Genomic DNA, 23,221 nt, shown 5'->3' with positions numbered 1-23,221 from the left:
TTCCCTTTTTAGATACAGATGTTTATAACTCTAAAATTTTCTCTAAGAACTGCCATTGCTTAAGTTTTAGTGTGGTTGTCTTTTTTTTTTTCCTCATTTGTTTAGAAATGTTTTCTAATTTTCTTTGTATTTTCTATTTTACCCACTGGATATTTAGGAGTCCCTTGTTTAATTTTCACGTATTTGTGAATTTTGAAATTTTCTTTGTGTTATTGATTTCTAATTTCATTCCATTGTGGACAGAAAGAAATGTCAGGCTTCTCAGATGCTGGGCTTCTGCAACATGGAGCTGGAGTTGGCCAGTACCTCTAGGGCAGACACCATAATCTTAGGCTAGATCTCTGGGGGAGAAGGAGTCCTAGGATCCTGGCTGCACCTCCAAGAAGTAGAGCTCCCATGATGCAGTGCTGGCTGGGGGTTGCAAGGAAACAGCTTATTGCTCAAATGCCACAGACTTGTCCTTCTGACTGAGATTTAATAGATTTTCTTAAAGCAGTGTTTCTCCAGATACTGTATACTTTTAGAACAATTTACAGAAACTTTAATTTTTACAACTAATTTTTTTTAGTAGTTAGAGTTTTCTTAGTGGAATAGGGTCCACAGAGCTCCTCATTCTGTCATTCCAGAAATGTCACCATTGTGTACTCCATTCTCACTCATTTTTTAATGAAAATATCAACTGCAGAAATATATTAAGAGGATAATCTTGACAATGTATTTATGGGTTTAGAATAATGCATATTAGATATTGTTTTTTATGAATCATGGATTCCACTGAATTTGTCCTTTTTAGCTCCAAGTGTTGATGACTGATTTTTTCATCATTTTCTTATGCCCCAGCCCCAAGCCTGTCCTTGATCCTCCATGATCAATTGATTAATTAACAAAGATCGAACATTCTGATACATTTTCAAACATTTACTGGAGATTTATTTTGCTATTTAGTAAGACGTAAACTGGATGAGAGAGAGAACAAGCAGTGCTAAAGTCGCCATGCAATATTGTAGATGACACATTTTGTAGGTAAGACAACGAAAAAAATGAATCTTCAGGTAGTTAGGGAGAAATTTTTTACCTGTTTGCTGATATGGTAGCATATCATGTGTCCTACGTTGTCCAGTCATCCATAAGAATGAATCCTACTGATACCTGAAGGGTATGCTCTTTGAAAAACAACACTTTACAGATTTTTTTCTGAATTGTATTATGTATTTTTCATCTTTCTAAATATTAACATTAATAGTAAGTATTTATTAAGTACATGCTATGCACTAAGCTGCATTCTAGATGTGGGCTATTTCATTTAATCATCACAGCAGCCCTGAGTTAGATGCCATTTTATTTGAATATCGTACATGGAGTCACTGGGACATAAACAGGTTTAGTGACTTGCCCAAAATTATGTAGCTAATAAGTGACAGATTTCATTCCTAATTTTTTCTACTCCAAATCCCAACATCTTAGCTACAACTTAAATTAATTCCTTAAGCAATACTTTTTATTTGAATAGAATTTTCTAAACATTTTATTGCTTCATTTGATTCTATATCAACTATATAGAATATATATTTCAAGTGTTATTAATTCCTATTATATTTTATGGTTGAGAATATAGATCCAATGACACACCCCAGTTCAGGTAGTTAAAAGTGAGATAATTAGAACTAGACCCTTAATCTTGTGATTACTGGCTCTGGTTTATTTTTAGAAGTGTATGCTTAACCAAAGTATACTAAACATTATTTAACTCTCAGTATTTATGTCATAAATGATAAGAATTTTCTCAAAGGTGGCGACTGTATTGAATAACTTATCCCTGATTCCTAGCATTAAATATTTTGTTTATAATAGTTGCCCAAAACATTTTTTTTTTTGCCTTACTGAACTCAGGATACTGTGACTAGTTCCTAAATTAGATTCCATATTTATATCAACAGATGGTACTGTGATATTTGAGGCTTAATTAACAATTAACCTCTGACCTCATGCTAATTTATCATATCTTTTTTAAGGTAGATTTTTCTGCTTGTTCCCCTCAATACTGTCACACCATTAGCTATATGCTTGCTTCATTCAGTTTGCCTGGGTCTATTAACACTATTATTTTGAAAATAAATCTGTTTTTAACGTACTGAAGTCTGGGAAAACTAGCTAGTTAGAATTGTACGTAGGTTCTGAGGTTGGACTTGAGAAACCCTGGCACTAAAGTGCAAAAGTTTAAGTGTAGGATTTGTAGGTCTCTGGACCTTTATAAGCCTGAGAAAGACAACAACAACAAAAGCACTTCAATTTATTTAAAACTGAAAATAGCCACCTTATAGAAAGATATATTTTAGCTTTTAAAATGTTTCTGAATTGTATCTATTCAGTGTATTACCAAGTGTTGAATGTTGTAAACTAGCCAGAGCCAATGTCTTTATACAATAATTAGATTATTCTTGACTATTATGAAGTAGCTACCAATAGGTGGTGGTAAAATATGATTAGTGTTCTCTGTCACAACTTTGCTACTGCTTAGAGAAGTATGTCTCAGGCCAAATACTACGACACGTGTACCTTTTATTAGCAAGTAAGACTTTCCTTTCATGTATCTGAAAACATCTTACAATTAAGTTCACTTTAGGCAAACGGAACAGTATTTTAGCAACAGAACTCAGTTAATATTTAGTTAGTATCAGGCAATAAGAAACTCCGAATCATTAGGTGGAACTCATGGAATCAACTTTTGGGTTCTGTTCCAAAAGACAAAGGACTCCTTGGGTCCTTACACTTTGTACATACAATCCACATTATCCTTAACTTCTCATTTCAGCCCTTGTTATTCATGTGGAACATTTATTAATGTAATAAGGAAATCTTCTGGTGGTTAGAGGTAAAGATATGTGAAATACTAGTTGGCTCTAATGAAATGTTCACTAATACCCCTTTGGAATATGTTTTGACATAAGTCATTTATTCTTAAGATGTAGAATAAAAGTAACATGCACACACACATTCACCCCCCCCCCCCCCACACACACACACCTCTCTTTTCTGTCTTGAGTTTGGAAGAAATTGAAAGAGACAGACACAGAGTATGTAAGATGGATATCAAAGCAAGATATTTTTTCTAACTGTAAATATAGTTGAGTGGAGTATAATACAAAACTGGGCACTACACTTCCTACTTCCTTCATTGCACTAAATTTATCCTCCCAGGCACAGGAAGTGCAAAGGTGGACCCACACTGTAAGTACTAAGGCATATCAGTAACAAAGCAGAAAGCATATCTGACTTCATGGAGCTTACATTCTAGTAGAAGAAAATTCACAAAATACATAAATGAGTTATATAGAATTTTAGAAGGTGATAGTGCTATGAGGAAAAATACAGGAGGGAAAGTGGTGAGTGAGTACATGGGGGATTGCAATTTGATCAGTGATGATTTCACTGACGTGACATTAGCAAAGAGCTGAAGAAGATGAGAGAGGTTGAGCCACCTGATTATCTGGGGAAGGTACAAGTACAAAGACCCTGAAGTTCAGGCCTGCCTGGCGTGCTTGAGGAAGAGCAAAGATACTAGTGGGACTGGAATAAAGTAAGTGTGAAGGAAAATTGTAGAAATGAAACCATCAGGTAATTGGGAAGGTGTGGAGATAAGTACTCTGAGTGAAATCAAGTACTGATGGCAGAATTTGAGTAGAGCAATGTCAAGAATACACTTCAAATTTTAAAGGAACATTCTAGATTCTCTATCGAGAATAGTCCATGGTGCAGGCATGTAAGAAATTATGGAAATTAGTTTAAATTTTATTTCAGTAGTCCAGACTAGGCTTGGAGTGATATTTCTGGAAATGGTGAGAAGAGGTTTCAACCTCGTATTTTGCAGCTAGAAACTACAGGATTCATTGATGATTGGATGTGGAAGGAAGACATAAGTTAACAAGGCTACTAATATATGGCTTGTGCAACTAGAAGGATTGATTTTCCATTAACCAGAATAAAAAAAATGTCAAAGGAGTAATTCAGTTTTGGACATGTTAAATTTGAAATGTCTTTTGACATGTAATTGAAGCTATTGAGTAGAGAGTTGGGTATGATTTTTAGGGAAGAGATATGGACTAAAAATATACATTTGAAGTCTTGAGCTTTTTAAATGCTGCGTAAAACTTTGAGGTTGGATGAGATTCTTAAGGGAGTGAATGTAAAAGACATCCAAAGACTAATTTTGCTGAGGAGAAGAAGACCAGGAATGGAGACCCAGAGGAACGTGTGTCCTGGAAACTAAGGGTAGAAATTGTATTAGGGAGAAGGCAGAGATCAGTTATGTCTGATCTAATGTCTATGCTACTGATAGGTCCAATGAAAAATAGGCCAACAAAGCTAAGAAACAAGCAAAAACAAGGATTGTGAATTGATCAATGGTTTTACTGATAAGTAATTTATTGGTGATGTTGAAAAGAGCAGTTTCAGTGCAGTAGTTGTGGGAGGTTTAGAAATATGATTGAAATTATTTTAGAGAGGATGAGAAGAGAACAATTAGAAAAAGTAGAATGCAAAACTCTTTCCCCATATCTTGCCCTAGATGGGAGATCAGACAGTACATTATCAGTAATAGGAGGAAAGATGTAGTGTATAATTACAGGATTGTTTATATATACATATATATATAAAATTCGGAGTGCTTGCAGAAAATTGCTTCAATCTTCTCAGTGAAACAGTAATCAGGATCACCAGCTGAGAATAAAGATGGGGTAGGATAAGCTAGAGACCTGAGGAGAAAGTGTTAATAATCATAATCATATACGAAGAGAGAAAGTGAATGAAGTAGCCAAATATAGTATAATAAATGGACAGGATGAAAGGTCTTAAGGGATGCTCATGTAATACAGTGTCATTCTAGATTAGCTGCATTTTTAAGTTTCAGATGTGCTATATTTGCATATTATTTACTTTTTTTAAAGTAAATTGAATAAACTGACTTTTTTACATAAATGAACTTATCTCAGAAAGGAAATTTTATATCAGAATGATAAACGAAAAAACACTACTTGACATAAAAATAAAAAGATTAAGTCATACTAAAATATATTCATAAACATTATTACTTTGTTAAAAGACCAATAATTTAATCCCAGGAGTGCACACACATTTTTGGAAAAACTGCTGTCCTGAATTGAAAGCTTCAGTTCCTGCTCTCAAGCAGTTTAATAACATAAATCAGAACTTGTTTGCCTAAGTGAGAAAAGAAAAGACCATCTAAATATGTTCATTTTATCTATTTTAGAATCCCTATGGGCAAGTACTTTGTCTTAACGTCCTGTGAAATGTGTAGAATCATTCTGTGTGCATAAAGTGCACCCTACCAGGTGGTATTTGGTGGTTGTGTTCATCTTTAACATGAACAGAATATTAGTTTATAAAAGATTTGTTTTCTTTTTCAAAATTCCTATTTTCCAGTCTCTAAGCACACTGCTTATTTAGATAAATCCTTTTGGGTTCCTGTTGGTGCTTCTGAAAAATGGGTGACTTGAATTTAGATGCAGTGGGTAATCTGCTTGAGCAGACTAGAAGGAAGAGTTGGTTCAATCTTTAAAGATACTCTTGTGGCCTCTCCCGTTGCGGAGCACAGGCTCCGGACGCACAGGCTCAGCAACCATGGCTCACGGGGCCCAGCTGCTCTGCGGCATGTGGGATCTTTCTGGACCAGGGCACAAACCTGTGTCCCCTGCATCGGCAGGCGGACTCTCAACCACTGCGCCACCAGGGAAGCCCTTTAAAGATACTCTTTGTCAAGCAATAATAAAGGAAAAACTTGCTTTATTTTAGTTCACATGCTGTAAACATGTATCAGCAAACCAATGACTCAATTGCATTACTTGCTAGCTATCCAAAGTGAGCGTCAGTCAATCATTTAACCTGAGGTTAAATAACTCAGGTTGTTTACCTGAGGCCAAGCAAAACCTGAGCAAGTCTTCCAGGTGCTTGCTCTTCCTCAAACTCATTAGGCATGTATCCACATCAGGACCTTTAAACTTGCTCTGCCCTCCACCTGGAGGGCCCTTCCCCACACGACTTGCTCTCTCACCTTTTACAAACGTTTGCCAATTTTTTTTAACATCTTTATTGGAGTATAATTGCTTCACAATGTTGTGTTAGTTGCTGCTGTACAACAAAATGAATCAGCTGTACGTATACATGTATCCCCATATCCCCTCCCTTTTGTGTCTCCCTCCCACCCTCCCTATTCCACCCCTCTAGGTGATCACAAAGCACCTAGCTGATCTCCCTGTGCTATGCAGCTGCTTCCCAGTAGCTATCTATTTTACATTTGGTAGTGTATATATGTCCATGCTACTCTCCTACCTCGTCCCAGCTAACCCTTCCCCCTCTCTGTGTCCTCAAGTCCATTCTCTATGTCTATGTCTTTATTCCTGTCCTGCCAAATTTTTACATTTTTCTGATAGCTTTCCTGGTAACCTCTTTGTAAGTGCAAACTCTCACCCTACCCTTCCATATGTCCTTCCTGAATTGTTTTATATTTTTGTAGCACTTATATGGATCTGAAAACCATATTATATAAATATATGTTAATTATATATATATAATTTTATATATAAATTATATATAACTATAATATATATTCTACATAAATAATTATATATAATATATTCTACATAAATACCTATAAATTGATAATTATTTTATTTTTTCTCTGACTCCCACACTACAGTGTAAGCTGCACAAAGGAAACATTTTTGTCTGTGTTGTTCTCTGCTGAAGTCCCAGTGCTTAACACAGTGTAGCTATTTAATAAATACTTGTTGAATTAATAAGTGAATATTGTTGTTGATATTGAAGTTAGGTATCTTGCCTGAGAGATAATATATAACCAGGTCTGGAACCCAGGTGCTTGGCTGCAGAGCCTACCCAGTAAACTCTATGATAAGCCCAGGGGAGATGCCTACTGTTATACTTCTCTCAGATCTTGAGTAAAGGGCTCGTATCAGCATTGACTGATCAAAAATAAAGGCATAAGAAATGTTTTTGTACTAAGGCTGAGTAATTCCTATCTGTTATATTATGGAAAATATTAACTAATAGTAGACTCCCTTTTTAAAGATGAAACAGTCACTATTATCTCTAGATTAAAAAAAAAGGTGTATCTTCCAATTAATTATACAGAACTCTAATTGGAATGGTGACAGAGAGAGTAATAGAATTGAAGTCTTCTGCATTTCCCTTTTGACTATAAGGTTATTGCAAGGCTTAAAAGAGATAAGGCATGCAGATATAATGTCTGACATCTAATAAGCAGTCAGAAAATTTTAACTTAAGGATTCACTATTCTATATCATATATAAATCTCTGCCCATCATGTAGAGAAGGCTGGCTAGACTCATATATAGAAAAAAAACCTATTTTAAAAATGTTTTTAGAAATATATTTTAGGTCACACATATGCACATTATCAAATCTTAATACTCCAAGAATTATTGTTTCTGCTGATTTTTCCAATTATTATGAATTATTTCTCCCTTTTGATGTTGGTACATAGAGATACATGGTATTTAAACAAGTGCTAACACATGTAATGGATAGATTTCAGAACTCTGATCTAGACAGCACCATTCCCCCTTGTTTAGTTGACTGAGAAATTATGAATCCTCCCTAATTACTACACTGTTTGCCGCAGATCCTGAAACAACAACAAAGGATTGGCTAAGAGGATAAAAAGAAGAAAACAATCAAATAGAATTAGCTTCTAAATCCTGGGTCTTCAAAGTTTCCAGTAAGGGCACAGCCTTACATGTGAATGAAATAGGCAAATTACTGACTCTAACAATCCTTAAAAGTTTGAGGTATTTAAATGGTCAAACAAAACTGAAGAAATATTCCACAGTACCTCAGGGACCGAAAGTAATTAATTGGGCTGAAAAAAACATTGAGAGTCCTCTAGGAATTCCTCTCTATTTTTATTTTAGTAACTTAACAAAATAATGACTTGTATAAACAAAGTAACAGCATTCACAGTGCTCTCATCCCACAAAAATAATATTAAATATTAGAGTAGATCTGATACATTAGAAGAAAGGTTTAACATTAATCTGGATTTAAAGTTGTTTACACAAAGTTATCTTGCTTCAGAATATTTCTTCTGGCTTTTATGAAAACACAAGACAATAAATTTTCTCTCAAAAACAACAATAACCACATACCAAAAACAAAGAAATTGATAATGTCTATAACAATATGACATTAAAATGACTGATTGAAAGAGGAAAACAACAGAAAACATTTAGTGTGAACTTTTTAGTGATAAAATGTAGTCTCCAGATACAGCATAATTCTGTGTTTCTCCAGTAAGTTAACCGAGTATCATTATTTGTAGTTCCATTTTATCTTTTTTATTAATACTTGTCTGGAAAAGGACAAAAAACAAGGGGAAAATATCAACCATGTACTATTAATCCCATTGACTGTGTGTAGGTGTTTATTTTGTTTCTCACTCTCTGCCCTTGCCCTTACATTATAATTAATTTAATGAAATTTAAAATTTTAGATTTAATTTGAATGTTTCAAAGGCATTATCATAAGTAGTTTATTATTTCATTATATTTTACTATTTTATTCTATTTGTGTGTGTGTGTGTGTGTGTGTGTGTGTGTGTGTGTGTGTAATAATGGATAATGCCATAGCCTTACTAAAAAATAAAATCTTGGCCTGGGAAAAATGGTTACTTTGCTTAATTAAAAATGGGCTGTGGGGCTTCCCTGGTGGCGCAGTGGTTGAGAGTCCGCCTGCCGATGCAGGGGACACGGGTTCGTGCCCCAGTCCGGGAGGATCCCGCATGCCACGGAGCGGCTGGGCCCGTGAGCCATGGCCGCTGAGCCGGTGCGTCCGGAGCCTGTGCTCCGCAACGGGAGAGGCCACAGCAGTGAGAGGCCCGCGTACCGCAAAAAAAAAAAAAAAAAAAAGGGCTGCGGTGAAGGTGCAAAGGAGAAAGCAGGAGCACTAGTCAGATGGTTATTACATAATCCATGAGGGAGATGGTATTTGGAGTTCAGAGACAGCCAGATAACTGCAGATATTCTAAATATAGACTCAATGGAATTTACGGAGGATTACCCTGGGGAGTAAGAATGTTCAGTTAAGGCCAAGCAAGTAGAAGGATGTAGTTTCTGCTATTTACTGAGATAATGAATACTGAAAGCAGCAGGTTGTTGTCTTCTTGAGCAGTGGGAGAGTAGCAGAGAGAGATCAGGATTGGGGAGTTTTAACATTTAAAATTGGGGGTGTTTCTAATTGATCTAATTGGGGATCAAACAGGCAATTGGATATAGGTCTGAAATTCAGAGGACAGGGCTGGTTTAGAGATATGAGAGTCTTCAACATAGAAAGAGTTTTAAAGCTCTGCAGCTGGATGAGGTTGACAAAGTAAGTGAAGTCCAAGAACAAACCTTTGGAGCATCCTATGTAAATATGTCTTATAGATGAGGAAAAATCAGCCAAGGAAAAGAGGTAGTAGCTGATAAGGTAGAATTAAAAGCAGGAGAATAGGATGTTACGGAAGCCATGTGAAGGAAGTGTTTTATGGAGGAGACACTTTTAACTAATCCTGCAAAGCTTCTCCCACAAAACCTGGCATTTAGTAAATATTACATTATTACTCAGTTGTCCCTGGACTCTGGAGTTTATGTGGTCCAAGAGAGGTTTCTGGCCACCCATCCACTGTGGTAGTTGATAGGGCTGTCCCATGACCAGGGCTCTGAAATCCATGTCAAAGCCATCTAATCTACCTGCAGAAACGGTGCTCCCTGTTGGTCAGGACATGGGATTTCATAATCAGCCTCTTATGGCTGGAATGGTTATTGTCCGGTGTTTGAAAAGACCCAACATAACCACCACTTTTGTAGGTCCTGCCAACTTCAGGGCAGTGCCTGCCCGTCAGAGAGGTTGGTATCTCTGCCAGCCGAGTAACTTATAAGTAAACAAGATTTCCCCTCCCCCTGGGGTCATGCTTAGGCAGATCCCTCGCCCATCCCTTTTATATCATCCAGATTTCTTTCTTCACCCAAGTCTTCCATAAGGGGACTTAATGGATAATTGAAAAGGAAATTATTGGATATTTTAGATGGTAAAATCCCAGACTCCAGTGCCACAATATACAGTGTGTATCTTTATTTTGGGTAAGAGAAACTCAGAACTCAAAGTCAGAAGCTGTAGATTTTTTCTACTATGACTTGAGTGAAAAAGGGAAAAAAAGGTTAATATTTACTGAAACTTACAATATGCCAGATTTAGTCTGTGTTTTAATATAGATTATTTCACTTAAACCTCTCAACATCTATTAACTTTTATATTGTTATAGTTCTCATTTTACAAATGAAGAAATTAAGAAACAATCACACAATTAGTAAATGGAGCCCAGTTTTTTATTCAGGCTCTCTGGCTTCAGATTCAGAATTCTTAACCATAAAGCTTTGCAGACAATATATTCTGAGCAGAAAAAGAAAAAATAGTGCATTAAATAATTTCTTGACACTGTAAACATTTATGTAGACTCCAACATATTTGTTTGAATTATTCATATAAAATTAAATAAGTAAACCATAGGAAAATCATTACTGTATTTCTCTACCAGATAAGATTATGAATACATTCAGGAGATATTATTCTTATTCATTGTTACAACTTTCAGATGACATAAAATGACAGAAATGCTGGGATCAGATATGAAATTCTTTATTTTACATCTAGCCATTTGCCCGTGTTTTCATCTTTATACTTTAAGGTATCATGGATCTTCTGTGCTATTAGTTTCAAGTTTCTATATTATACTGTACTGAATGGAAGACATATCAATTACTTGATAATTAAAGTATGTTTTCTCTCTGAAGGCAACTGATCGAGAGGGAGATCCAATAACATATGCCATTGAGAAAGGAGATCCACAGCGAGTTTTTAATCTTTCAGAAACGTAAGTTAAAAATAATTTCTAAATTTATTTTTCTTTTTAAAATGTTAAACAGTGTACTGGTAGCAAGAGGACAGACTTCTAATCAGAGACTTTCAGCTGTTTATAGTTTTATTTTACTTTTCTTTTCTATGAGTGTTAATGAGAGCTGCGGGGGATAATTCTGAATCCAGAAATCATACCCAGGACACTGTTTGTTTATTTTAAAAAATTTTACTAGGTAAAATCCACTGAGGTGGAAACAGTTCATTTGCAGGTATAACCTGGGATTAATTAGATCCCTTTAAAATTGTCAGCTACGCATAATAACAAGGATATTTCTACAAAGAGTAACTTGGCACTAAATTGTTCAAAGGGAATTTTGTAAGAAAAAGTGTAATTCAGATACATTTAAGGTGCCACCAAAGTCCATCCTTCAATTTTTGAGTAATATAGGTATACTCTAAAAAAGCTAAGATAAAAATATTTCATGCCCATTCTAAGCCCCTTTGAGGTCTATGTCCATGTCATTCTGCTCACCTCTCTGAACATATCAGAGATAATGTCAGTCTTAACTACTGAGGAAACTGACAGCAGGCATTAAAGAAGGCATTGACGTTAGCTTTGTTTCTCTTCTTCAACAGCAAAGTAGCCGCTCTGTTTTTACGTGTGGCTGGCTGTCAAAGAGATGTTCTTGCTATCTCTCTGATGTTTTCTGTGTGGTCCTGAGTGGTTTTACTCCCTAAAAGGATGGAAATCTAAATGTAGCCCATGAGTATAAAGTGGAAAATTTGACAAATTAGCCAGGCTCTGCTTCAGTCTCAGGAACATGTGGTACACAATGCCAAATCAAGAGAACCCTGTGTGGTCACTTGATCTTGTAAGAAAAAAACACGTGCAACTTTGCATTGACGAGGGTGGTACAGCCATGAGTTTGTGTGCCTGGATACAATATTTCCCAGATTTTTAGATTTCACAGATGAATAAACTTCCATTTAAAAAATGGAGAGATTTACTATTTTGAATTTTCCCCCGTAGGTACATACTAATCATAAGTAATTATAATTTACAATCATTCTTAAAGAAAGAAAACTTTGTAAAAGGGACACTTTACAGTAATCAGGACTGTGTGGTACTGGTATAAGAATAGATGTCTGGATTACTAGGATAAACTTAAGAATCCAAAAATAACCCCTAATATTTATGGTCCATTGATTTCCAAAAAAAAAAAAAATGGCCAAGACAATCTAATTAGGAAAGAATAATCTTTTCAATAAATGAAGCTGAGACAGCATGCAAAGGAATGAAGTTGGGTCTTTACCTCACACCGTCTGTAAAAATTAACTCAAAGTGAACCACAGACCTAAATATAAGAGATTAAACTATATAATGAAGAAGAAAATACAGATGTAAATCATGATTTGGGTTAGGCAATGATTTCTTAGATATGATACAAAAAGCAAAAGTGATTAAGAAAAAGACTAATGAGTTGCACCTCATCAAAATTTGAAAAAATGTGATTCAAATGGCACCATCAAGAAAGTGAAAGACAACCCCACAGACTGAAAGAAAATATTTTAAATATATGAAGGATATGTAAAGAACTAGTATATCTCAAAAATAAGCAGATAAATAATCTAAGTAAAAATGAACAAAAATTTAAATAGACATTTCTTCGAAGATATATGAATGGCCAATAAGCATGTGGAAATATGCTCATAATCACTAGTCATTAGGGAAATCAAATTACAATCATGAAATAACCACTTCACATCCTCTTATAATAGCTATAATGAAAAACAAAGGAAATAGCATACATGGGTAAAGATGTGGAAATATCAGAATTCTCATATATTTCTGGTGGGAATGTAAAATGTACACTCTGGAAAACTATTTCTCATTTCCTCTAAATGTTAAACATAGAGTTACCATATAACTCAGCAGTTCCACTCGTGTCTATTCAAGAGAAATGAAAATGTTATGTTCACGTAAAAAGTTGCACAGAAATGTTTATAACAGAATTATTTACAATGGCAAAATGTGGAAAACAACCCAAATGTCTGTCTACAGATGAAATGAATTAACAAAATGTGTATCCATACAGTGGAGTATTATTCAGCAATAAAGGAGAATAAGTACTGAAACATGCATGAACCTTGAAAACATACTAAATGAAAGAAATCATTCACAAAAGAACACATTTGGTTTGATCCCATTTGTATTAAATGTCCAGAATAGGCCAATCTATAGAGACAGAAAGTAGACTACTGGTTGCCTGAGGCTGGGGGCTGACAGAGAATAGGGAATGACTGCTAATGGGTACAGTGGTGAAAATATTCTAAAATTGATTGTGGTGATGGTTGAACTACTCTGAAAATATGCTAAAATTTATTGAATTGTACACTTTAAATGGGTGAATTCAATGATATGTGAATTATATGTTAATAAAACTGATAAAAATAAGAAAACAGTGAAGTTTTCACCTGCCCTGGTCTTACTTTCTCTGTTAAAGATTTCCATTCCTGTGTTTATCTGTTTTTCTCTTGATGCTGAAGGATTTTAAAACTGCTGGTTGTGAAATCTAATGAGCTACCAGTTTTATCAAAGACATTCTCACTCGTGCTGCTACCCTAGCAAGTGTTTGTCTACTACTCTCTAATTTATGCTTTTGAAACCGAACAGACACACCTAGTTGGTTACAGAGGTTCTTTAAAGTGTGAAAGATGTCAATGCAGCATCCTCTTTGTCTGAATTGACCTAAACAGACAGAAATATCCTTAAATGCAAACTTCTTCCTAGAGTAGACAGCTAGAGTAGGGCAGGACTTCCTAGAGTAGACAGCTTCCTAGAGTAGACAGCTAGAGTAGGGCAGGACTCTGTGATGATTGTATGGTCTCTGTTGATGATCATACAGGGTCCAGTACACTGCGCTCATTGCCTTTTATCTTATGGTAATTTTATTTCAGCCACTTCATTGCTGTTGTTCCCATTGATAATTATAGGCTAGGCTAGACCCTTAGCAATATATTTCAACACATTTGAAATGGGGGAAATATTGATATTTTAATCCCTTCCCTCTTTGAAACTTCTGAGATACTTGTGCAAATTTGCATCACCACTTCTATGTAAGTTTTAAGGATTTGAATAATTCAGATGCTCTCTCAAAAAATAATAGAAAAGAAATCATGTTCTGTCTTATCAGATGCTTCAGTTCATATAAATAGTGATTTTGGTTACATTTTTCTTCTTAAAACAACAAAAAAAGTACTTGCTTATTGTTTACATTAAATATTATTTTATGCTATAATGCCAATTTTAACAATAATCATTACAATACCATTCATTACCTTACCTTTTTTTCCATTGAAATACAAATATACCAAAACATTTTTATAATTCTTTAAAAAATATTAGTTGTAATGAATATTCATTTCAGTGCTAGTGTGGATTTACCAAGTGTTGAATTGTTATATGCATTTTTTTCAGTGTCATAGCTTTATTTTTTTTTAACATCTTTATTGGAGTATAATTTCTTTACAATGTTGTGTTAGTTTCTGCTGTATAACAAAGTGAATCAGCTATATGTGTATATATATCCCCATATCAACTCCCTCTTGGGTCTCCTTCCCACCCTCCCTATTCCACCCCTTTAGGTGGTCACAAAGCACCTAGCTGATCTCCCTGTGCTATGCAACTGCTTCCCACTAGCTATCTATTTTACATTTGGTAGTGTATATATGTCAATGCTACTCTCTCACTTCGTCCCAGCTTACCCTTCCCCCTCCCCACATCCGCAAGTCTATTCTTTATGTCTGTGTCTTTATTCCTGTCCTGCCCCTAGGTTCATCAGACCCTTTATTTTTTTTGATTCCATATATATGTGTTAGCATACGGTATTTGTTTTTCTCTTTCTGTCACACTGTATGACATTTTAATGAATTGGATTAGTCATATGGCCAGGAAAGAAACTTATTCTTTAAAGAAAAATGCTTGTTCCTTAAAGATCACAATCATTCATTATGTAAATCAGTTAATGTTATGTATTAAACGGCCAGATCTTTATGGTTCTGTAGTGTAATGCATTATTTTAATAACTTTTTATGTCTGTGCTAATAGTTGCATATGATTCAGCAAATATTTATTCAGCAAACATTCATTTATAAGTAAATATTTAAGCAAGATGTAGGAAACTTCCTCTGCAAGTATTATGGCAAAATATTTGTTATTTATTGCAGGAAATTGAGGAATTCTTATTGATGTCATCATTGTAGCATAAGGCATGTGATGTAACACTTAAAGGCTAAGTGCTAAACAAAAGAACCTCAGAGTTATTTCTGCCCCTTGTTAGAACTTTATTTGAAAATTTTATATCTTCACTGGCATTTTTATTTCTCTCTATGTGACTAAATTAATTTTGACACTAAATTTAAAGCTCATGTTTTTCATATCAGTTTGAGCTACACTGAAGATTAACATGTAAGAAAGATGATACGCATATTTTTCTGTAAGCTCTACTCTCAAAATATATGCTCAGATCACCCTTCTCACACAGCTGGTTCATGCCTCCATCAACTTACCTAAATGTCTACCAATATCTAACTCTTTCTATTGGTCTGTGTTTGTTAATCACTAATTACTGTTCAACATGGAATGCCATATCAAACTAGAAGCAATCATACATTTTGAGGTATATTTTACCCTCTCTAAATATCATTTTAAGGCCTGAAAAATGATGCCCAAATCAGCATGATAAATCTGCCAAAGACTCAGACACTTGTAAGTATAAATGATGTTAATCACAATCAGTAGAAGGTATTGAAAAAGATTAATGGAAGAACACAAAGCATGAAACCTGTGAGATAATCTCTTTCAGTGCATAATTATGCTGCTGCAATATTTCCTAATAAATGATGCAATTTGGGAAAATGAACACTTAAATAGAAGGTTGGTTTGTTTGGAAGTTGATACCCTCCACTACTTTTTATCTACATTGTTTAAACAACTTTTGAATACCATTTTTATGGTTTGGCAAACCAACTCATTGTATAAAAGAGCTTGATTTTGTCAATCACAATACATTTCAGGAATATAGCCTCAGTGTTTGGTGAGGGAATTCTGTGCAATATAATTAATATAATTGAGGTTAAATTCACATAGCATAAAATTAACCATTTTAAAGTCAACAATTCAGTGGCATTTAGTAGATCACAATGTTGTATGACTATCAATTCTATCTAGTTCAGGAACATCGTCATCATTCCAAAAGAAAACACAACTCGGTTAAGCAGTTACTCCCTACTTGCCCTTCCCCTCCACCACTGACAACCACCAAGTTGTGTTCTGCCTCTATGGATTTATTTATTTTGGATATTTCCTATAAATAGAATGACACAGTATGTGACCTTTTGTGTCTGGCTTTTTTCACTTAGCCTAATGTTTCAGAGTTCTTCCATGTTGAAGCATATCTCAGTACTTCTTTCCTTTTTATAACTGCATAATGTTCTGTTACATGTGTACACAGCAGTTTGTTTATCCATTCATACATTGATGGAAATTTGGGCTGTTTTTCTGTTTTGGTCATTGTGGATACTGCTAATATCCACACACATACAGACACACATAGATACATGTATTTAAGCACACACAAATATACATGTATTTAAGCACCTGTTTTCAATTCTTTTGAATGTATACCCAGAATTGGAATTGCTGGGTCACATTGTAATCATTTACTTTTTGAGGAACTGCCAAACTGTTTTCCATAGTGATTGAACCGTTTTACATTCCCACCAGCAATGTACAAGTGTTTCAATACCTCCGTGTTTTCATCAACACATTATTTTCCCATCTGTTTTGTTAATTATTCTAGTGAGTATGAAGTACTATTTCATTGTAGCTTTGATTTGTATTCCCCTGATGACTAATGATGTTGAGCATGTTTTCATGTGCTAATTTGCCATTTGTATATCTTCTTTGGAGAAGTATCTATTCTTTGCCAATTTTTTATTGGGTTGTTTGTCCTTTTTGCTGTTGAGTTGTATGGAGTCCTTTATATATTTGGAGAACCAGACCCTTATTTAGATATATGATTTGCAAATATTTTCTCCCATTTTGTAGGTTTTTTTTTACTTTCTTGATACTGTACTTTGATGCACAAAAAAATTTTAATTTGAGGAAGATCAATATATCTATTTTTTTAAATACATTTGCTATTCTGTTTATTTATTTACTTTTTTTAAATTTATTTTATTTATTTTTGGCTGTGTTGGGTCTTTGTTGCTGTGCACGGGCTTTCTCTAGTTGCGGCGAGCGGGGGGCTACTCTTTGTTGCAGTGTGCAGGCTTCTCATTGCGGTGGCTTCTCTTGTTGTGGAGCATGGGCTCTAGGCGCACGGGCTATAGTAGTTGTGGCACGCAGGCTTCAGTAGTTGTGGCTCACAGGCTCTAGAGTGCAGGCTCAGTAGTTGTAGCACATGGGCTTAGTTTCTCCGCGGCATGTGGGATCTTCCTGGACCAGGGCTGGAGCACGTGTCCCCTGCATTGTTAGGCAGATTCCTAACCACTGCGCCACCAGGGAAGCCCTATTTTTCTTTGTGCTGTTCATGCTGTTGTTATCATATTTAAGAATACATTATCAAACCCCAAATCATAAAGATTTATCCCTATGCTTTTGTCTAAGAGTTTTATGGTTTCAGTACTTACATATAGATTTTTGATCCATTTTGAGTTAAATTTTGTATATGGTATGAGATAATCCAATTACGTTCTTTTGCATGTAGATCTCCAATTGCCCCAGCACTGTTCGTTGAAGAGATTATTCTTTCCCTATTGAATGATCTTGGCATTCTTGCTGAAAATCAACTGGCCACAGACGTATGGATTCATTTCTGGACTCTCAATTCTATTCACCAGTATACATGGGCACTTTTGAATGCCCTAATTTTCCAAGAAACTCTCTACCCAGTTTTTCCTGCCAGGCTTTTGGTGTTCCACTGAATGCCTCAAACATAAACCATTGCTTCAGATGGCTGCAGGTTGCTCCCTGACTTACACTGTTTTCCAGGAATACCCACTGCTTTTCCACCTTGAGTGAATTCTGAGTTAGGCAAAACAAGACAAAAACCATGTATTATTCCTTCAGGCAGCCTCCAGACCAGTTGGAATAGATAAACACAATTCTTTGTGAATAAGGATAGTTTCGCTGCCTCCAGAAACAAGGACCAGAGTAGCACACTGGGAATGTTGACCACCATCTTTAAGACTACTCTAAGCCAGAAAGGGCTGGGACAAGGACAAGTAAAAATGGAACAAATCTTTACTACAATTTTTAAGTTGCCTTTTTCTTAATTCTACCTTCATTTGGGTGCTGTCAACCTTTGACTGTTTTCCATTGTCCTATCAAAGTAGTTTCTGATTCTTCCTGCTTCTTTTGTCGATGCTTCTGTGGAGAGACCACCTCTTCAAGCTGTCTACGTCACCATTTTCACTGACATCACTCCTGTGCAATATATTTTCAATTATGTAAAATTTAAGTAGCACTATTATTGATGTTTTATCAGGAGTCATTCTTATGTATTTTTAGTATATGGACTGATAAGATTTACTGCATTTCTAAATGCAGCCTAATGTATACTGCTCTATAGCTTCCATTCAACTGGTAGCAAGAGTCCTCCTTTCCAGTTATTTCTGGAATTTTGTGGAAGGATGCTTGTGTGTACTCATAAGCTAATCTTTCAGCTATGAATACCAAAAGACAGCACCTATTTTTTCTCTCTTTTTCTATTTCCCAAATATCCTGTCTGTCTATGACATTGGCACACATCATCTTAAAAGGCACACGTCATCTTAAGCAAAGAACTATTTCCATAATAATTACCAGACTATGAAAAATAAGCTATTTAGGTATAATATGGCTCTAAATTCTAATACAATATAAATTTCTAGTGATTTTCTAATTTAATATACAAGGCATAATATAGAGTCGAAGCTTAAACTGAGGAGAAAAATGGAAAACAATAACTGAATTTTCTTCTTTCTTTCATTTTACTATGGATAGATTTTCAGATTTCTTAAGTTACTTGTGAATAAGTCTCAGAAGCAATCAATGATTTACTTTTCTCTTTGAATGTCATTTTAGAATGGGGTTATCTGAACCATCTGCAGTATGGGAAGTTGATCCAAATTTGATTGTTACAAACTACTCTGGGAATTGGTTTTCAGCTATTTGGACAAAACATTTTAAAATGTACAAGGAGCAAAGTCAGTTTTTCATAGTCATACCGTATGTTTAGAACTTTTTTTTTAGTCCGTATCAATAACAACAATAAAATAAAACAGAGTAACTGTGACTCTGATTTTGATTCCTTGGCATTGACTCTCTGTACTCAACTACCATATGTGGTGCGGATTGCTTAAATTCCACTATAACAACAAAAGCACTTGCATTAAAATGAAAGCCTTTTATCTATCAGAAACAAATTATGCTTTTATACTTGATAAATATTTTAATGTTTTGTTAAATTAATGTAACCTCTCCTTCACAGTAGATACTTGTTAGACCTTAATTAAAATGCCATGTACAACATCAGATTGTAATATCTAAGACATAAATGTAGAACTTGTTTTAGAGAACATAATAAGCGACCAAAGTGTTATAAAAACAAGTTACATGGGAGAATAAAAGCTTAAATATCTGAAAGTATGTATTCTAAACAGTGAAAAGGTTAAGAATTAGTATTAAAAGTATTCTAAGTATGAGAATTTTCCCAAAGCCTGTTCATCTCCCATTATACATAATACTTAAGAAATATCTAAATTTCAAGAGAATAAAAAGATGGTAAAATTGTTAGTGTATCCACAAAAGAGTTTGTTTTTATAAATTGTAAAATGAGAGAACGAATGTTCATAAAATTATATTATCTTGAAAATAATGTAAAATATGCAGCCTGAGTGCTCTTTTGAAAGCAATTATAATGTATTTAAATATGGTTATAATAGAGAATACAAAGAAATATTAAAAAACCCATAATATCTATGAAAGTTTTAATATTCCACTGTATATTTTCTAATTTTCTACAGTAAGACTCAGTTATTTTGAAATTTGGAAAGAAGAAAAATTTTAGTCTCTATAGTTTAATCAAAGATGAAATTTAGATGTTTTCATTTCCGTAGCGGTCACATATGTGACAATGAATGGGAGTGGTGATATAGATTAAAGAAATCACTTTTTTACTCAAAGCATTATGAAACTGCTAAAGATTAATGGACTCTTTTACCTTTGAAATCATCACAAACAAGATAGATATCTTTCTTCCTGTAATGAATTGAGCATAGTTTGTTTTGTTTTTTTTTCCTTGGAAGCTACAGAATCAACTCACTTATCTCATTCAGTTTGGCAATTTTTCATTATTGCTAAGAGGCTCAACAGCCTTAAAAGCCTTTTTCAATTTTCAGCATGAATCCTAGAATCGTTCATCTTAAATACTCAAGCTATGTTTGCTGAAAGGAAAAAAAAAAAGAAAAACTATCAAAAGTAGTTCACAATAGTAGAAAGACTCCCTGTGACATAATATCTTTTTCTGTCTCATTTGTTTGTTTGTTTTCTCTGTCACTAGTACTGGGATTCTAACCTTAGGGAAAGCACTGGACAGGGAAAGCACTGATCGCTACATTCTGATCGTCACTGCTAATGATGGCAGGCCAGATGGGGTGAGTACTCTCTTTGGGAAAGGGTTTTAAAAATAGTCCTAAAGAAACTGAGAGAACCTTGTAGTTTACACTCTAAAACAATTTATTACAGTCATGAATTCATGAATTAATCTCTTTTTCATTTGGAGCAACTACTTAAAATTACTCAAAGTGCTTTTTTCTCCAATGGGCTCTTTTGCGGTACCCGGGCCTCTCACTGTTGTGGCCTCTCCCATTGCGGAGCACAGGCTCCGGATGCGCAGGCTCAGCGGCCATGGCTCACGGGCCTAGCCGCTCCGCGGCATGTGGGATCTTCCCGGACCGGGGCACGAACCCCTGTCCCCTGCATCGGCAGGCGGGCTCTCAACCACTGCGCCACCAGGGAAGCCCTCCAATGGGCTCTTTTAATCAATGAACCTATATTCTGAATTTGTTATGGAGCTGCAACTTTGACTTGACAGAATAGATACGTGGAATTTGCTCTCTTACCTAATTTATGGGGAAAATGAAATCTAACTTAGTCTAAGAAGTATTTCATTGTGTCCAGCACCAGCACAGCACTGGCAGTTCTGGCAGTTTTACTATGTTGGAATCTATTTCCTTTAAAGTCACTTTTTTGAGGGTGGGGGACAGTGGAGGGAAGGGAATTTGTGCATAAATACCTTGAATCACTTAGGAAACCAAGTTGGCTGATTCTACAGGTTATTTGTAAGCGGCGCTCGGAATCTTGACTAATCCTTGATGATTGAAATGGTTTAAAAGGGCCCATAATTCTAGAGAAGATAAATTTTATTTCCTCTGTACCTAAAAATTAGTATTAAAAATAAATTGTTTAGTTATGTAGGTGTGTTTTAAAATCATTTGATTGTATTCTTCAATCTACCCATCCACAACTACCACTATTCTGATTTTTAAGCACTGTAACAATGCATTCATTAGCAGTGCTTCATTAGACTGTTTTTTTCACCATTTCTATGCCACAAAGTAGCTTTTGTCTTTAGTCTAGCGCATATGGGCCAACTAAGCACTTTTCTCTAGAAATAATTTCAAATTCAGTATAAGTGTCTAGAAGACTCACCCAATTCGAATAGCAATATATCTCCAGTTTACTTGAAATGACTTCTTTGATCAAAAAATAGACTGGATGGGGGTATATAATGCTCTCCTCACACTTTTTGAGGAGGATTGCTGTAGAAAATTTACCATACAAAATTGATACTAGACAGTTTTATCATCTTAATTAAAAATTAGAAAAATAGATAAGGATAATTACTTAAATTTGGTAAACAATCTGCCCATAATAAGCTATTTGCCACTTTTCAAACATTAGGTAAACAGCTATATGTGGAAAATAAAATATACAAAGCAGTTTTAGTAAATAGTGAGGCCAAGAGAAGGCACTTAGAGATTAGGCAAGTCAATAAAAATAAAATCTAAGATTACTTTTTACATATGCAATCCCCTTAATTAATATAGTGTGCCTGTATAAGATATATGTAAAGAAGTCAGTGAGAATCTCAAGAAGAAAATAATTGAGAACTTGACTTATGATGAAAGTTTAATGTGTAATTTGGCTAGGAAATAACTGAGGGGGAAAATTCTAAGGAAAAGAGGGAATTACTAAGCATGGAGTAAGGGGTATAATTAGAGTGAAGTAAAATTAATAAGGAGGTTTTAGGTCAACCATTTGAGATAGGTCACATGATGAATCAGAAATTAATGGAAGTATTATTAGCTAGCACCTTTTACCTCTGGCCTTAAACGTAAGATTTCTTAGACAACAGTAAAGGTGGGAAAGAAATAGCATATTAAGCTATCTGGCATAGTTTCAGTCTACTAATTATGGCTTTGGCCACATAAAAAACTGAAAATAAGTTCTGGGCTAACATTAGTGGCTTAGTTCTTTCTAGAGCTTTTTTTTTTCTTTTTTCTTTCAGTTATTTACTTGTTAATTTCAATTCTCCTTGGCCAGGTCACTTAGCATTTCTAGTTCCCTCAATTTTTCTTTCTTTAAGAATGAATAAGGTCTCATTCAGCTTTAAAATTATGATCCTTTTAAGCAAATTTGTTTCATTTTCAAAAGTTTGTACTGAGAATGTCACTAGGGAAAGAAACATTTAGATTTCAAACAAAAGCTTCTTCAGTTAGTTTCATCATTTATATAATTTTAGGGATCGACTTATACATGTGCACATACAGTGGGGTGTTGGAGAAGAAAGTAATTACAAAATAATAATAGTCTCATATTTTGATAGCACTTTTCTTATCTAAATATTTAAACTTATGTCCTTTGTAGAATTATAGTAAAATTAACCGTTTAGCCTTAATAATCACAGGTTTTAAGAAAGGTATTTAATAAGAACACAGGTGCATGGACTTTTCTTAAATAAAAGGATTACCAGCAATTTATGTGAAACAAATTGCAAAGATATAATTTGAATATTGCAGAATAGAGTCAATAGTTCTAATGTGTAGCCCAGAAATCTGCATTTTTAATGATAATCCAAGTGATTCTGATGCAAGTGATCTTCAGACCACTTTACAAGAAATATATAAGCTGGAAGTTATTCTCTGTGTGTTTATTACTTTACATTTCTGC

The 23,221-nt window shown here is 34.8% G+C and overlaps 1 protein-coding gene across 7 annotated transcripts in view; it reads left to right on the top strand.

Moving 5' to 3' along the window:
• PCDH15 (protocadherin related 15) overlaps nt 1–23,221 on the top strand; it is a 1,372,333-nt gene that overhangs the window by 1,112,488 nt on the left and 236,624 nt on the right. For all 7 annotated transcript variants that reach the window (XM_079899577.1, XM_079899579.1, XM_079899582.1 and 4 more), the window contains 2 exons: nt 10,881–10,960; nt 20,550–20,643. In XM_079899577.1, coding sequence (XP_079755703.1) covers nt 10,881–10,960; nt 20,550–20,643 — 174 coding nt within the window. The remainder of the gene's footprint in view (nt 1–10,880; nt 10,961–20,549; nt 20,644–23,221) is intronic.

This window comes from Stenella coeruleoalba (assembly GCF_951394435.1).
Source record: "Stenella coeruleoalba genome assembly, chromosome: 16".
Classification (NCBI taxonomy): Eukaryota; Metazoa; Chordata; class Mammalia; order Artiodactyla; family Delphinidae; genus Stenella; species Stenella coeruleoalba.
Note: the sequence above shows the minus strand (reverse complement) of the source record. Positions and strands in the feature narration are given on the sequence as shown.